The sequence below is a fragment of the Tupaia chinensis genome, unplaced genomic scaffold, assembly GCF_000334495.1.
Source record: "Tupaia chinensis unplaced genomic scaffold, TupChi_1.0 Scaffold000106_1, whole genome shotgun sequence".
NCBI classification, from domain to species: Eukaryota; Metazoa; Chordata; class Mammalia; order Scandentia; family Tupaiidae; genus Tupaia; species Tupaia belangeri.
In genome coordinates this window covers 931,427-948,084 of record NW_006159570.1, presented here as the reverse complement: position 1 = coordinate 948,084, position 16,658 = coordinate 931,427, and the positions used below count along the sequence as shown (strand labels likewise).

The window sequence follows — 16,658 nt, the reverse complement described above, 5'->3', positions numbered from 1 at the left end:
GGGCACGAGCCGCGGGACCAGCTGTTCGGCGCTCCCGCACCGCTGCCGTCTGTTCAGCGAAGCGCCCGGGCGGGGACGCGGCACTCAGTTCTTCGAAGTCGGCCACCATGGAGGCGCAGGCACGCGGTGAGTGGTCGCCGAGCGTTCTGAGGTTACGGTTCTGGGGGGTGCTTTGGCGCGCTTTGCCGGCATCACCAAACTTTGCTCGTGGTCAGAACGGATGGGCATTCTGCGCGCCCGGGGAGTTAACTCCCTTCCCACCCATGCCTTTGGGACATGGCTGCTCCCCAAAGTCAGGATTTGCGGTGGGGTCGGGGATCAGTAAGTGGAGCGGTCCCTCCGCAGGAAATGCGCGCACCGACTGCGCGACTCCTTTATTCTGGCGGTCGCCCCCTACTTCGCGACCCTCGCGGGTGCCCGAACGACCTGTGTTGTTGGGTCCGGAATCCGCGTTTCGCCCCTTTTCCTGGGGAGCGGGAAACATGTGCGACTCCTCTGGCCTGGGGCACTGCGGCTCCTTGGCTGGGTCGGAGACACTGTCTCCCCGCTACGCGAGGGGCTCCCCGCGCAGGGACCAGCGTTGTCGCGAGACCACGTGAGCACTACGGGCCCTCTGACCTCCCGCAGACCCACGCGTCTGGGGTATTTGGGTTTCCAGCGATCCGGAGTGACCCCTGCCTCCCCAGGCGTGAAGGGACCCGATTCTGGCAGCCCTACGCCCTGCCCCCTTCCCCGGCCTCTCTCTCTATTGGAGCTGGCGGCGGCTTAGCGAGGGGTGGCGCCGTCCTGTATTTCGGGGTCGCATTTGGACCCCGGTCGGGGAATAAGATAAAATCGTTCAAAAATGGAGGAAACGGACAGTGGAAAGGGTCAGAAATGGACGGATATGAAGCAGGAGACTGATAGGAAGGAAACTGAGGACTAGAATCCACCTGGGGAGCAACGCCCAGAAGAGAGGGGTTGCGGAGTTCAGCCTTTAAAGCAGTGGTCACCATCTTTCTTCTGCACTGCAGGAAATTCTGTGATGGCCTTTAATACTAAAGAAAAACCTATATAAATACATACTAAATAAATAAAGAGGTTCACGACCCTGTGCGTTTGCCCTCTAGGGGCAGAAGTGTCCCGAATGAGAGGCTTTGGCAAGTGCTTGAATCTGGAGTCACCCAACAGGTTTGCAGCCAGGATTGCAATTGAACAGCATGGTTTGTTCCATCAGCCAAGATCCTGCCCATAAAGCTGGCGCTTCCAGTATTCTCCGCCCCCTCCCATTATCTAAATAGGAAAGGAGAATTCAACCAAGTGTGGAGGTAGCTGGTCAAATTAAAAAGCAAGAAGTCAGGATGGAGATGGTCACACCTGAGCCCAGGCAGGTGGCAGCAGCGCACCTACTACAGCTTTTCTGCCTGCTTTGCACTAGAAGAGTTGGAGTCTTAGATGGTGGCTCTGGCTGACCCCAAACCTCTCATAATAAAATCTCTGGAGCCTGAGTCTGAATAGAGTTGAAAACTTTCCAGGTGATTCTATTGTTGGTGAGGTTGGAGAAGAACTATAGCCGATAGAAAACTTGCGTCTAAATTCTGAAGACATCTAAAGTGACTCACTGGGAGCCGCGGGTGTCACGGGTTTGCTTGACTTCTGAGATTTACTTAACAAATATTTCAGTGCTTTCCTTTGCCAAACACTGTGCTAGGAAGAGCAAAAGCAGACGTGATTTCTGCTTCATGAAATTTACAGCAGAGGGAGAGACCTTAATTGACAGCTGTTTGAGGAGTAAAATATAGAATGGTTGCCATGTTAATGCTGGGAAAGAGGGTCACACAGTGCGGTGAGCGCTTGAGCGCCAGGCCCCGGGCGATGATTGTAATAGCTGTGGATCCTGGTTTATTGAATCCCTGTCTGTGCTCTCTGCGTTGTACATGTTTGGTAGTACCCCTTCCAAGAAGACTTTTGGGATTTATTCATGTATTTCTTCCATGAGCAAGAAATCCAGCACCCAACAGGTTCTTGACACTGTGCTGCGCCCTCAGCCAGGTAGTCGCTCATATCTTGCAATAGATCAGTTCCAAGAGGATATTCAAAACTGCAGATAGTACAGAACTCTATACATAATTATTTATTTTCTTATATATGCAAATCTATGACAAAGTTTAATTTATAAATCAAGCACAGTGAAAGTTAACAATAATAATAAAAAGAACAAGGCTGAACCCTGTTTGAGTTCCAGACCTGGTGACTTGCTTCTCCCCTGCCCCCCTGTCCCTCTCTGGTGAGTATGCATGCCCTATAGCTAATTACAATAAATAAATAAAATAAATCATTCTTTTTACAATTATGCTGTAATAAAAGTTATATGAATGTGGGGTCACTCTGTCTCTCAATGTCTGAAAATCCATACAGAAATGCACAAGACTTTTCCCACAACCCTACAGTATATAGTGGGTAATCAAAACCATGGAAATCATCTCTATAAGAGAGTGACAGCTATCTGGACTTAGTTGACTTTCACAGCTATGCCATGAGGTAATTAATGTTCTCATTCCCATTTTACAGAGAGGAAATATGCACAGGAGGTAAATCCCTTGTTTCAAGTCAAATAGGCAATGAATAGCAAAGTTGGTGCTGGGAGCGTCCTTTCCCAGTCAAACCTTACCACTTTCAGAGGAAGGAGAGAAGTTCAGTCCCACCTCCCTCTCCAGCTGCCCTTTGGCACTCTTCCCCTTCCATGCATGGCTGATGGAACGTTTGCTGGAGAAGAGGACTAGTAAGAAGGAAATGGGTAAGAGACAAGTGAATGGATGTAACAGGAAGAGAGGGCAGGTGGTGGTGCAGCCATACTGCAACTGGCTCCGTGTGAGAAAGGTCCTGGGGTCTCGTGAGTACACTGCAAATGCCCACTGGTGTCTGCAGTTTGGGCCTGCTGAGATTGGGGTGGACTTGCGGTACGAAGACTTTATTGTGGATGCCTGTCTTTGTCTGTCACTTTCTCTTTTGGAAGAAGAAATAAATCAACTTTTTCTTTTTTTCTATTTTTTTTTTTTTTGAGAGGTTTTCGCTATAGGGCGCATGCGCTCGCCAGACAGACAGAGAGAGACAGAGAGACAGAAAGCAAGAAATCACCCCGAGGGAGGATGGCCACACCGCAATCCCTTCTCCTCCATTCTCCTCTCGGGATCTTGGGCACACACTCACACGTGTCCGGCGTGAGTTTTAAGCCACCGGGTCCGGGACGCGAACTGCGGTCGACTACGTGGGAGTCCAGCAACATAGCCATTATGCTAACTGCTGGCCCCAACTTTTTCTTTTTTTGAGAGATTTTTGTCATAGGGCATGGTTGCTCTCTGGAGAGAAAGAGAAAGTGAGAAATCACCCCCCTCCAGGGAGTGTGGCCACTCTGCAATCCCTCTTCCTCCATTCTCCTCTTCGGATTTTGGGCACACACGCACGCATGCCTGGAGTAAGTTTCAAGCTGCTGGGTCCAGGATTCAACCTGCAGTTGGCCATGTGGGAGTCTAGCGCCTCAAGCACCATGCCACCTGCTGGCTCCAATAAATACACTTTTAAAAGAGAAATATTTAGAAAAATAAAAATACTTAAATTGGCTATGAAGGAGGGCAGTGTCAAGGAGTATCCAGATTTCTTACTTGTACACTCAAATGATTGATGCTGATATTATTTCTTAAATCTTCATTTTCCTAGCATTTACATGATTTGTTTTCAGGCTTTTTCTTTCTTTTTTTCTTTCTTTTTTTTTTCTTTTTTGCCATTTAAACAGCAGACACTAAGTTAAGAAAAAACTTCACACAACGTTTGTTGTGTGAAACTTGGGAACCAGCAGTTAGCGTAATGGCTATGTCGCTGGACTCCCACGTAGTCGACCGCGGTTCGCGTCCCGGACCCGGTGGCTTAAAACTCACGCCAGGCATGTGTGCGTGCGTGCCCAAGATCCCGGGAGGAGAATGGAGGAGAAGGGATTGCGGCGTGACCATCCCCCCTGGTGGGTGATTTCTCGCTTTCTGTCTCTATGTCTCTCTCTGGCGAGCGCACGCGCCCTATAGTGAAAAAAAAACCTCTCAAAAAAAAAAAAAGAAACTTATTTTCACTTAGCACATTTTTCTAAATCAATATTTACATCTTAAGATTCAATGGTAGTCCTATGATTTCCAAAGGTAATTTCCTACCTTCAGCACAGTTTATTTTAGAATGATCTGGAGTGGAGGTGGCTTATCTTTCTGCACTGTAATCTCTAGACCAGCAAAGCTGAACTAGGTTAAGTTGGCAGCTGCTAAAGAGATGTGTCCTTGTACTGTCAAGAGACCACCCAAGTGCTGTGGACATTATTTGCACATAGAGCTCAATAAATACAACAGCGGGCCCTAGAAATTTTCCCATAAGTGAAATTATGCAAATACGTTCTTTGATGTTGTGAAAGAATAGTAAAGCAAAATGTTTGGGGCAGTTGGTAGGATGGCAAACACAAAAGTGGGACTATGAGTGGCGTGATTTAAAGAGGAGAGAGAGGCTAGAGGACAGTGTGGACTAAGAAGTCCACAGGAGGCCAGCACTCCCAGTTGCTTTCCACTGATATTGGAGATTGTTGCTTTAATATAATTGATATAGGGGCCAGCAAGTGGCATGGTGGTTAAAGGCGCTGGACTCCCACATGGCCGACCACGGTTCAAGTCTCGGATCTGGTGGCTTGCTTTCTCACTTACTATCTGTCTTTCTCTGATCAAAACTGGAAAATAATAATGATAATAATAATAAATAAAGTTAAACAAAATAATTCTTTTAAAAAAATATAATTGGTATATGAGAAGAGGGATTTGTTCAGGAATCAGTGTTTCATTGAAATACAATATATAGAAGTCTTTAAACTAAAAGATTCCTGATCCTTTTCAGCTTTCAATATTTTGTTATTGTAAACAGAAATGACTTGTTTTTGCTTTTCTCAAAGTCTTGTCTTCTTTTTTTTTTTTTTCTAATTCCCCAGTTTTTGTTATATGGTGCATGTGCTTGCCAGAGAGAGGCAGAGAGAGAGCGAAACAGAAGTCCACCCCCTCCAGGGAGGAAGGTCACACTGCAGTCTCTTCTCCGTGTTTTCCGGATATTGGGCAAGCACTTACATGTGCCCAGTGGGATTTCCAAGCCTCCGGCTTCAGTACTCAAATTGCAGAAATGTTAGGTGGGATCCAGCTGCCTACTGGCCCTTCCCAAATCTTTAATGTTAAAAGGAAAAGTTATCTCTCCATTTAGCACTTTCATATATTCAAATGAATAGCTGTATTATTTTTCTATGACTGCCATTACAAATGACCACAAACTTGGTGGCTTATACATCAGAAATGATCATTTCACGGTTCTGGAGGCCAGAAGTCTGAAACTATCACTGGGCCATAAACCAAGGTGTTGGCAGGACTGTACTCTCTCCAACTCTAAGAAATAATCTCCCTGTCCCTTCCAGAGATTGGTGGCTGCCAGCATTCTGACCACATCACCCCAGTCTCTGCCTCCACGGTTACATATATGGTCTTCTTATTTATCCGTGAAAATCATTCTCTGCCTCTTTCTTATAAGGGTGCTTACTATTTCATTTTGGGCCTAGGGGGTAATTCAGGATTCATTTCCCCACCTTAAGATCTTTACCTTATTCACACCTGCAGATTCCTTTCCCACCTAAGTTATAGCTTGCAGCTTCCAAAGATTAGGACCTAATATCTTGAGGGCCACTATTCAGCATACTACTGATACAGTAACCACTTTTTATATTCAGGCATTCAAATCAGGAGAATTCTCAGAAACACATGAGCAACATAGAATAAATATATTATTCTGGCCTGTATGCAAATACTGTTAAAATGAAATGTCATACCTACCTTATATTATCTTTTGCTCAAAGGAGATTTATTTACTTTCATCTTGTTGCAGGCAAGATTTAGGGAAGTTTATATGGATATATAAAACAAGATAATGTAGATTAGAAATAGATTAAACAAGGGTAAGAATAGAACATGAAATAAGGATAGTGCTGTAGAAACATGCATACACATGTCATTTTTATTGATATTGCAGGGAAAACAAATTCTTATTTTGTAAACAAAGTATGGTGTTCTGTTACAAAACAATAAAGCTGTTTTTATCCCCTAATAAATAGCAACAGGTCTGGTCTCTCATAAGAATCAGATTACCCAAGGAAAAAATTTATTTTGCATTTTATATTTCATATTTAAATGTTTATATTGCATTTCAGGCAGCATAATCATAAATCTCGAATTATGGAAGCTGGCTATTATACATTTTCATTTATGATTTTTGAGAGTATTATTAAAACTATTCATAATGTCATGAAAGCCACTTCTTATAGTTTTGTTTTCCTTTTGAGTACAAGTTTTAAAGTAGATAATGATGTATACGTTATATAAAGTCAGTCACTTTCAGTGAATCATACTAGTGTTGCAATTAAAAATTCTTTAAAGAGGGGCCAGCAGGTGGCATGGTGGTTAAGGTGCTGGACTCCCATATGGCCGACTGCAATTTGAGTCCTGGACATGGTGGCTTGCTTTCTCACTTTCTTTCTCTCTCTCTCTTTCTGTCTGGTCAAATTTAAAAAATAACAATAATAAATAAAAATTATTTTTAAAAATTAAAAAAAAAAATGCCAGAGGATGCATGTGCTCACCAGAGACGGAGAAAGAGGGAAAGAAGATGGCACCTCCAAAAGGGTATGGTCACACCACAGTCCCTTTTCCTCCATTTCTCTCTCTTGTTGAGACTTTGGACACACAAGCACATGTACCCAGTGTGTGTCTTAGATTACCACGACCAGATCAGAAGCATATAATCAGTCACATAGGACGTGACTCCTTTAACCCATAGGTCATAAGGCCAGCCTACTATTAAAAGTTTTATAAAATCTAAGCATACAAATGAGAGATATTGTAGTATATTGGAACCTCTTTTCAATTGCCTTCTCTAAACTATCAAGGGACTACAAAAAGTTTGTAGAAAAATGGAATTAAAGTACGAGCTTATTTTGTTACAAAAATGTTTAAAATACATGCATGGTTTTTTCATAATATGCATTTTCTACAGACTTTTGAAAATCCCCCTTCCCTCCATATATTTTGTTTTCTTAATATTCTGTGTAGGTAGAATCTGAAAAAATTCTTTTATAAACTTATAAGCAAGAAAGTCTACTCTTATGACCCATGATAAAGATTGAGTAAGATATAGTAAATAATTAATAAGTCAGTAAATATTGATTTGTTGAATATTTCAACAAATATTTATAGATTACTGAAGAAAACAGCAAATATTTGCTTAGCAGTTACGACTGGGAAGCAGAAGGGTGTAGCAGTTAAGCTCCTAGAACCTAAGCAAACTGGATTTTAATCCTGCCATGATTACTTGCAGTGGACATGACCCTGAGCAAGTTATTGTTCTGTCTGGGCCTTGGTTTCCCCATATGTAACGTGAATAAGATTATAGCTCCAACATCACAGGATTGTCTTAAAATGCATTACTATATGCAAGGTGCTAAAAACAGTACTCACCCAGTGGTAAATACTACCTGTATAAACTTGTTATGCCTTTTATTAGCATATGCTGAGAACTTTGCGTGTGTGATCTTATTGAACCTTTATAATAACATCATGCAATAGATACCTTTATTTTTTATGATGTTTTTTGAAGAGGTTTTCGCTATAGGGCACATGCGCTCGCCAGACAGAGAGAGACAGAGAGATAAAAAGTGAGAAATCACCCCCCAGGGGGATGGCCACACCACAGTCCCTTCTCCTCCATTCTCCTCTCAGGATCTTGGGCACGCACACACGCCCGGCGTGAGTTTTAAGCCACCGGGTCCAGGACGTGGGAGTCCAGCGACATAGCCATTACACTAACTGCTGGTCCCAGATACCTTTATTTTTTAACTCATTTTATAAACTGAGAGACTAAGAGTCAGAAAAGTAAGAAAGGAAGACAAGATTCAACTTGGTTCCATTTGAGTCCAGAGTTGACCTAACCACTAACCACCCTATCACGCTGGTCCTCATTGTGTGCTGGGTGACATGTGCCACAGGAGGAACAAAGAGGGACTTGACAAGGATCTTTTTTTTAGGGAGGGTAGCAAAAAAAAAAAAAAGAAAGAAAAGAAAAAAAAAAGATTGGGAGTTATCCCTATGGATGATAGCACATAGAACTGATGAGATGAAATATTTCCGTCCAAGGTGATTTTTTTTGGAGTGCTAGAATGCTAATTAGAATGAATTCACATTCAGGGTGATATTTTAGCAGCTGTGTTTTTTGTTTGTTTGTTTTTATGTCAGATACCATGCTATGTACTTAAAAAAAAATTCATGGTATTCAATAACTAAGCAAACTCACATGGGAGGTAGTATTCTTTTTTATTTCACAGATGAGGAAACTGAATGATAGAGTAGTTAACACAACTTTCTCCAACTGATACAGCTAGGAAGTGTTGGAGCCATGGCTTGATATCAGAATGTTTGACTCCATGCTTTGGACTTTGAATTACTGTTCTGTGTCATCTCCTTAAATTGGTGTACGTAGCAGTTAGTGTATAATGTTTACAGTAATGATTTTGCTTTACAGTCTATGGCCCAAAGGGTTTTAGAAGGGAGAATTTAATTTCACCCTTCATTCTATACAAGGGCAGGGTCTCTGTCTGGGAATATGAATGTTACTCAGTACACCTATCATAATATAATAAGTTGGGGGTAGAGAGTAGGTGCTCATTTATCAACTAATTGCTTTTTCAGTTCTATTTGCAAGATGAAGAATTTTGTTAAAGTCACACAACATGTGATCTTTAGAACCAGTGTAGAATTTTAATATTATAGCTCAAGGGAAAGCCCGTTCAAATATGGAATGGCTCAACTGCATTATTCTGCTTGATGTTCATCTGTTTCCAATAATCTGAGGACTTTAGAATAATTAAAAGTCATAGGATTTGTGTACTTATTTTAAAAAGTAGGATCTATATTCTTTAATACTGGCTGAAGGGACTAATTTCAGCTAGTACTACAAAAAAAGAGATTTGTATTGCCTCATGAGTATTATAATCGCTTATTTACATGAATATGTTTTATTCATTTAACTGTCTCCCAAACATATTAGCACAATAACTACATTAAGAAAGTACCCGGTGAATTGTTGCAAAAATGAATACTCAGAGGATTTGGCCTTAATCTCTTCTAGAATCTGTGTCAAATTTTCTAGATATAAGTGGCCAGATGGTGTAGAGGTTAAGGTGGCTGGATCCCACATGTCTGGGACCCAGTGACTTGAAAACCACAGTAGGGGCAGGTGTTTGTGTGCCCAAAGTCCTAAGAGGAGAATAGAGGAGAAGGAGCTGCAGAGTGCCCATTCCCTCCAGGGGGTGATTTTTTACTTTCCCATTCTCTCTCTGTCTCTCTGTCTCTCTTCCCCTTCCCCTCTCTGTCTTTCTCTGGTGAGTGCAAGTGTCATATAGCAAAACTGAAAAACAAAACAAGTGGCAAGTCAAGAATGTTTGCCTCAGTCATTCAGCCTGAAACCACTTGTTATATTTATTAAGATGGAAGTTAAGAACACATAAAAGATGCCCCCTCAAAGTGTGAATTTTCAAACCTGTCATTCTACTTTTTATTGAACATACAAGAAATAAAGTAGGGACCAGCAGTTGGTGTAATGGCCATGTCGCTGGACTCCCATGTAGTCAACCACGGTTCAAGTCCCGGACCTAGTGGCTTAAACTCCAGCTGGGTGCATGTACGTTCATGCCCAAGATCCCGAGAGGAGACTGGAGGAGAAGGGATTATAGCATGGCCATTCCCCCAGGGGGTGATTTCTCGCTTTCTGTCTCTCTCTGTCTTTCTGGAGAGCGCACGTGCCCTACAGCTAAAATCCCCCCCCCCCAAAAAAGAAAAAAGAAATAAAGTGTAATTTATTTAAAATATATGCATTAAATTGAGAATTATCATTAATGCACCAGGGAAGGCAGCAGAATATTTTAATGAATTCGAATTCCTTCCAAAAGGAAGCTTTGAGTCCTCAAGGAAAGAGGAATTTTAAATAGTTTCTCACAGTGTGAGTCGTTTATAAGTGTTGCATTTTGATGCAGAGGAAGTGAAATTCCCAGAATAAAACTAAAAATCTCCAAGAATACCCTTAGTCACCAACATTTTGCTTCTTTCCCAAAAGACAAAAATCTGGCACTTTGCTGTAGCCAGATAATGTACCTTACACTGAAAATACATACTATACTTCATCTCCAAATTTACCTGTGGTTACACAAATTATAGCTTCCCAGACATCTACTAAAACATAGACCATCAGAAGGCCAGAAGATGGCATGGTGGTTAAGGCGCTGGACTCCCACATGGAAAATTACAGTTCAAGTCCCAGAGTTGGTGGCTTGCTTTCTCACATTCTCTAATTTTCTCTGGTAAACACATGTGCCCTATAGCAAACTTAAAAATAACAACAACAACAATAATAATAATAATAATAAAAGCTATAGACCACAAACAAAAAAAACTATAGACCACAATGGACAAGCTGATGTTTTGGTGGTTAAGGCAGCTGGATCACACATGACTTACCACACAATTCAAGTCTTGAACCCAGCTTGAGAAACATGTCAGGCACAGGTGCATGTATGCCCAAATTCCCAAAAGGAGGAAGAAAAGAGAATTGTAGTGTGGCCGTCTTCCATGTGGGGAGTGCTTGCTTGCTTTCTTGCTTGCTTGCTTGCTTTTTTCGTTCTTTCTTTTTCTTTCCTTTCTTTCTTTCTTTCTTTCTTTCTTTCTTTCTTTCTTTCTTTCTTTCTTTCTTTCTTTCTTATTTGTTTCTCTCCAGCGAGTGAGTGCTCATGTCCTCTAGCAGCAAATTAAAACAAAATACCAACTCTTCGGAAATTGCAAAATGCATTTTCTTATAGTTAGACATTTCTTTTGTCAGTCAACGGCAAGAGCACCTTTTCAGGGATCATAGATGCAGACTAATTTCTGAAAAAAAAAATTGGGGTTGGAGGTGGTGAGAGGGTATCTCTTAATTTTAGAATCTCTTCTTGTTGGATATTTGTGATTCTTAACCCAACACAAAAATGAGCAAGAGCAGCCATAAGAACCAAAAACAGCATTGTCTATACATATTTCCCAACAGTTTAGCCTCCAAAATGGAGTCATTTCTACATAAAGACACCATGGAAAGCTTTTTTTATTTCTTACTTAAGAGTGAGGATAGGCCAGCAGGAAAGTCGAGTCCTTGGCTCTTGTTATTCTTTACATATTTTGGGGCTCCATCTGGATGTTCCAAGTTATCTATACTACCTGCAAAGCTTATTTTAAATGTTGGAAAGATTTCATAAGCACTTTGGGAGAGGAGAAACATACTCTTCTTCTACACTTGTGGGTTAAGTACCTGAGACCTTAAATTAAACTGACAATAGACAGACTAGTAGGAGAAAAGAAATGCACATGTATTTGTTTTGAAATTTTAGTAACGCTGGGCCATCAGGTAAAGAAGCCAATGCCCAAGAAGTTGTGAAATTTGAAGAGTTTATATAGCAGCTTGATAGGGGAAAGAGGAGGTGGAGAGAAGAGCAATATTGGGAGAGAAAATGACTTCTTTTTAAGAATATCTGGGAGGGAACCAGCAGTTAGCGTAATGGCTATGTCACTGGATTCCCACGTAGTCGACCGTGGTTCGTGTCCCGGACCTGGTGACTTAAAACTCACGCCGGGTGCGTGTGCGTGCGTGCCCAAGACCCCGAGAGGAGAATGGAGGAGAAGGGATTGCAGCATGGCCATCCCCCCTGGGGGGTGATTTCTTGCTTTCTGTCTCTATGTCTCTCTCTGTCTGTCTGGCGAGCGCACGCACCCTATAACAAAAAAGCTCTCCAAAAAAAGACTATCTGGGAGATATGGTATTTTGTAGTGATATCTAGTAGAGAAGAAAGAGTTGCTCCCAGAAGGAGGATTTGTGACAGTGGAGGTCTTTTGGAAAGCACTACTTTTTGGTTGATAACGTATTTCAGGAACTCAACTGCCATCAGCTCAAAATAATTTTTTGTGGTGAAGTGGCATATTTTGGGGTAGCATATCCTGATTCTATTCAATACTTGCCACTTGCTCATATTTTACCCAATACATGATGAACATTACTGGCAAGGAAAATAGCTATTTATTGTTGATCTAGTGTGTGTCTGCATGGTTCTAGTTATTTCTAAGATGCTTTATCAATTTCTCATAGCCCTTTCTCAGTGACACTACCCCTCTAAAAAGAAAACGTATTCTGAAAATTAGGACTTAGAGTGTCGCTGAGATGATTTAGAGAATGTGTAGAAATAATAGCACACATTTAGAAATTTTTTAATATGATTTTGTTATTTTCAAAGAAATCTTTATGAAGCACATGAGAGAGGGCTAGCTGACAGTCAGAGATGGGTGATTGCATCGTGCAGTGTTTAACATATTCACGACATAGTTTCTCTTGTATTTAGGGAAGACCCTTAGACCCCTGGCTTTTGTTTTTTAGAAGTTATATTAGCACCTGCAGGAAAGGGAGACTCCTGTCCCCACAGTCTTATAATTTGAAAAGCAAATCTTACTGAATAAAAGACACTACTTAGTAACAATAAACAGAGTTAAAATATACTTCTGAAAAGATACTTAAATATACATTTGATAAGAATTGGAATCGTGGTATTAGTTTTCTGCTTTGACTTAAATTCATTTCTTGATGGAGTTACTAATTTCCTTAAGAGATTTGGGTAGGCCAGCTTTGTGGTACGGTGATTAAGGTAGCTGATTTCCATATTACTGACTGCATAGTTTGAGTCCTTGACCTGGTGGCTTGAAAAACACTCTGGGTTTGTGTGCATGTGTGCCCAAAATCCCAACGGGAGAAATGAGAGAAGGATTGCAGCATTAAGGGCTGACCATCCACAATGGGGTTGCTTTCTTTTCTTTTCCTCTATCTTTAAATATTTATTGTAACTTAAGATTTACATTTAAGCATTACACATCTTTGTAGGGTACAGAATGGTCTTTAAAAGTTTGTATACAGTGTGTAATAAATATAAACATATTCACCACTTTTAACATTTAACATTATGTTGTGAACATTCAAAACTCGCACCAGTGGTTATTCTGCAAGTATGTACTGAATGGTCTGTAACATTCTTTACATGAGATACAGTTCTAAAGAAAAACATATTCATTAAAAATCAGGCACCAATCTCATAAATTAACAAAGATAATCTTAACATAGCCAGTGAAGGAGAATTTGTAATTTCCATGTAGAGGACTGTGGTAGATAAAAGTTTGTAATCTGAAAATAATCTGTGGGTATCAATCATTGTTACAGTTAGAGATAGGTAAAACTGTATGTAACAAATGCTCTTTAGGAAAAGATAGAAAAGAATACTTTTACTCACACTGTGAGTTCTCGTAGGACCATTTCCTGTACTGGGCTTAAAGGCACAAAGAAATAAATTCTTGAAAAGCAAAGATAAAACAAAATTACAAAGGGATGTTTAAAAGTGAAGACATGGGGAAGCCAGTGATTTGGTGATTTATAAGCTTTACAAAGTTCTTTTTTGTTTTTCTGATGCGAGGCAACAGATATTGAACATATGCAAATAATCATTCTGTTACAAAATAAGAAGAGTTCTCAAATATTTTCCAATTCCAGAGAGGTCAGAAAGGAAGATAAGTTTATGTTTCAATTTCAAAAAAAGAAAATTAACGAATTGCTGAACCTATCAACAACTCAAAAGAAGACAAAAATTCCTTAAATTTGGAAAATAAAGCAAAGAAGAAAATCAGTAATATTTTAGTCAAAAGTCATTAAGTCTGTTTCACCAGTTCAGTCTCATGAAATTAATCTCTCTTTCGTTGAATTTGCAGTGTTACTGTGGTCCAATCTTTCTGCTTAAATTCTGTAAATTAACATTCAACATTATTATTGATCTTTCCAGACTAGCCCCTATCATTAAGTTGGCCATTTTCTTGGTTGTTTTTGTACTCTTATTTTTGTGTGTCTGTCTTTAGTTTTCCTGGTATAGAACACCCTTCAGAACTTTTTGGAGAGCTGGTCTGGTGTTAGCAAGTTCTTTCAGGTTTTGTTTATCTGAGAATGTTTTTATCTTTTCTTCCCGTATGAAGGATAATCTTGCCAGGTACACTATTCTGGGTTGAAATTGTTTTTCACTTAACACTTTGAATATATTTTCCCATTCTTTCCTTGCTTGCATTGTTTCCAATGAGAGGTCCAATGTTAGCCTGTTGGGATAACATTTGTTAATAAATTGACGTTTCTCTCTTGCCACTTTTAGTATCTTGTCTTTGTGGTTTGGGTCAGTCTGGCTATGATGTGCCTTGGAGAAGATCTTCATGGGTTTATTCTATTTGGAGTCCTTTATATTTCTTTGTAATCTAGTGCCTCTCTAGGTTTGGACATTTTTCTTCCAGGATTTCATGGACTAGATTATCAACGCCCTTATTAGTTTTTTCATCTTCTGGGATACCAATTATCTGGATATTTGGGCGATTAATGGTATCTAGTATTTTTCATATATTATTCTCATTTTTTGGGTTATTTTTTCAGTCTTTTTGGTGAATTTTTCTAGGTCAAAAGTTTCGTCTTCTACTTCTGAGGTTTGATCTTCTGCATGATCTAATCTGCTTCTAATACTTTCAAGGGAGGTTTTGATTTCCTGTGTTACAGCCTTTAGCGCTAACAATTCCATCTGATTCTTTCTTATGGTGCATACTTACTCTTTCAGATCATGCAAGAACTTCTTCACCTCCTGGAACTTGTTGTCTCTTCTCTTGCATTTTCTGGAGTTTCTTGTCTCTCTTCTCTTGCATCTCTGTTAATTTTGTCACTATAAATATTCTGAATTCATTATCTGACACTTCCACAAGTTCCATTGTACTGTCTGTGGATGATGAGGAGTTAGTCTTTTCCCTTGAGGGAGAGATATTTTCTTAGTTTCTCATATTTCTTATGCCTCTGTGGTGGTTTCTGGTCATCTGATGGATTATACATTTCTTCCTAATTTCTTGGAATTAAATCTGAGCGTTCAGAGACGTGCAGGAGGAGGTGATCTGCGATCTCTCTGCACTTTTGTTTTCCCGACGCTCACCAAGCAACCTGCGCTTTTGATGTCACAGAAAGGGGCAGATCACAGGTCAGATGTAGGTGGCTTTTTAGAGAGACTGAGATGGTTGACCTGTCCTGTTTAGATTTGGGGATCTGGAGTGAAGCTGGAGCAGAATATCTTTAGTTGCCCTAGTCCCTGTAAAGGGCAGATCACAGTTCAGATGTAGGTGGCTTCTGTGTGGGGGTGTGCTTTCTAACTCCAGTACCCCCTCCAATCTCTCTCCAGTGAGAATACACACCCTGTAGCAAAATTAAAAGAAAAAGAAAAAAAAGAAAAGATCTAGGCAAATAGTAACTCGATGATATTTAGTACTACCATTTTATATCTTACTATTCAAAATCTTTTAACTATGCAAATGTAACTTTTTATGACCTTTTCTAATAGAGGACCATGGTGAAACCTATTAGATTTAGCCTCATCCTATCTTTTGTGTACTTACCATTCATTATTCTTGTTTGCAATTATATGAGAATTCATCGCATCTGAAAGTACAGAAACTACATCTGGGACCAGCAGATGGTGTTAACGGTTGCATTGCTGGACTCCCATGTAGTTGACTGTGATTCAAGTCCTGGACCTGGTAGCTTAAAACTCATGCTGGGCACGTGTGCACAGGTGCCCAAAATCCCAAGAGGAAAACAGAGGAGAAGGGATTGCAACATGGCCATCCCCCCTGGGGGATGATTTTTTTCCTTCCTGTCTCTCTGGTGAGTGCATGCACCCTATAGCAAAAATCTTACTAAAAAAAGGAAAAAACTACGTCATTGTGGATATCTGATTTCAGGAAGAGAAAGAATTTGGTGCCAAGTTCTGTTTGACTCTTGACCTGTCACAGATGTCTCAGCACCCTCTGTCCATAGGTGGTGCCCTGAGACCTTCCACTAAGGGTATCCACACCTCTCAGCTGCTGCCCTGCACCCACCTCTGCAGAAATGGCCTTTGTCCTCAGATTTTTGTTTGCTCTTTTTATTCCTTCCCAAAGACTGAGGAAAATATATGTTTTTGTTTAATATAAAAACCTGTTTAATAATAGGATCTATTCTAGGAGAGAGAGGGTCTTTATAAAATTCATGGAGAATGCATATTATTAAAAAACTATGCATCAATTTCAAAATATTTTTGTACCAAAATAAACTTGCACTTGAATTCCATTTTCTTGTGAGCTTTTTCCAGTCCCCAGATATATTCTAGAAACACAATGGTTCCAGATAATGGCTTTGATTTTGAGTTCCATTCAAGCCGGAGAAAGAAGTTTGGTGGTTATTAATATTTTCTCTCTGTTTTTCTCCATGTACCAAATCGAGTAATGAGTTCTGAATGGATCCTCATCTTAGGTGGCCTATCAGCATTGCCTCACACAGTTGCTCACTGTCTTCTCCTTGAAGCTCTCTGTTCACTTGGTTTCCAGGACACCAAACTGTTTCACAAGCCTCAGTCTTCTTTGATAACTGCCGGCATGTCCCAGGGGTCAGTTTTTGGCCTGCTTCTC

General features: G+C 40.5%; 1 protein-coding gene across 1 annotated transcript in view; it reads left to right on the top strand.

Moving 5' to 3' along the window:
* Positions 1-6: 6 nt before the first annotated feature.
* Positions 7-16,658, top strand: part of TPD52L1 (TPD52 like 1) — a 101,694-nt gene continuing 85,042 nt past the window's right edge. Inside the window, exon 1 of the mRNA XM_014586029.1 lies at positions 7-126. Coding sequence (XP_014441515.1) covers positions 108-126 — 19 coding nt within the window. The 5' untranslated portion in view covers positions 7-107. The remainder of the gene's footprint in view (positions 127-16,658) is intronic.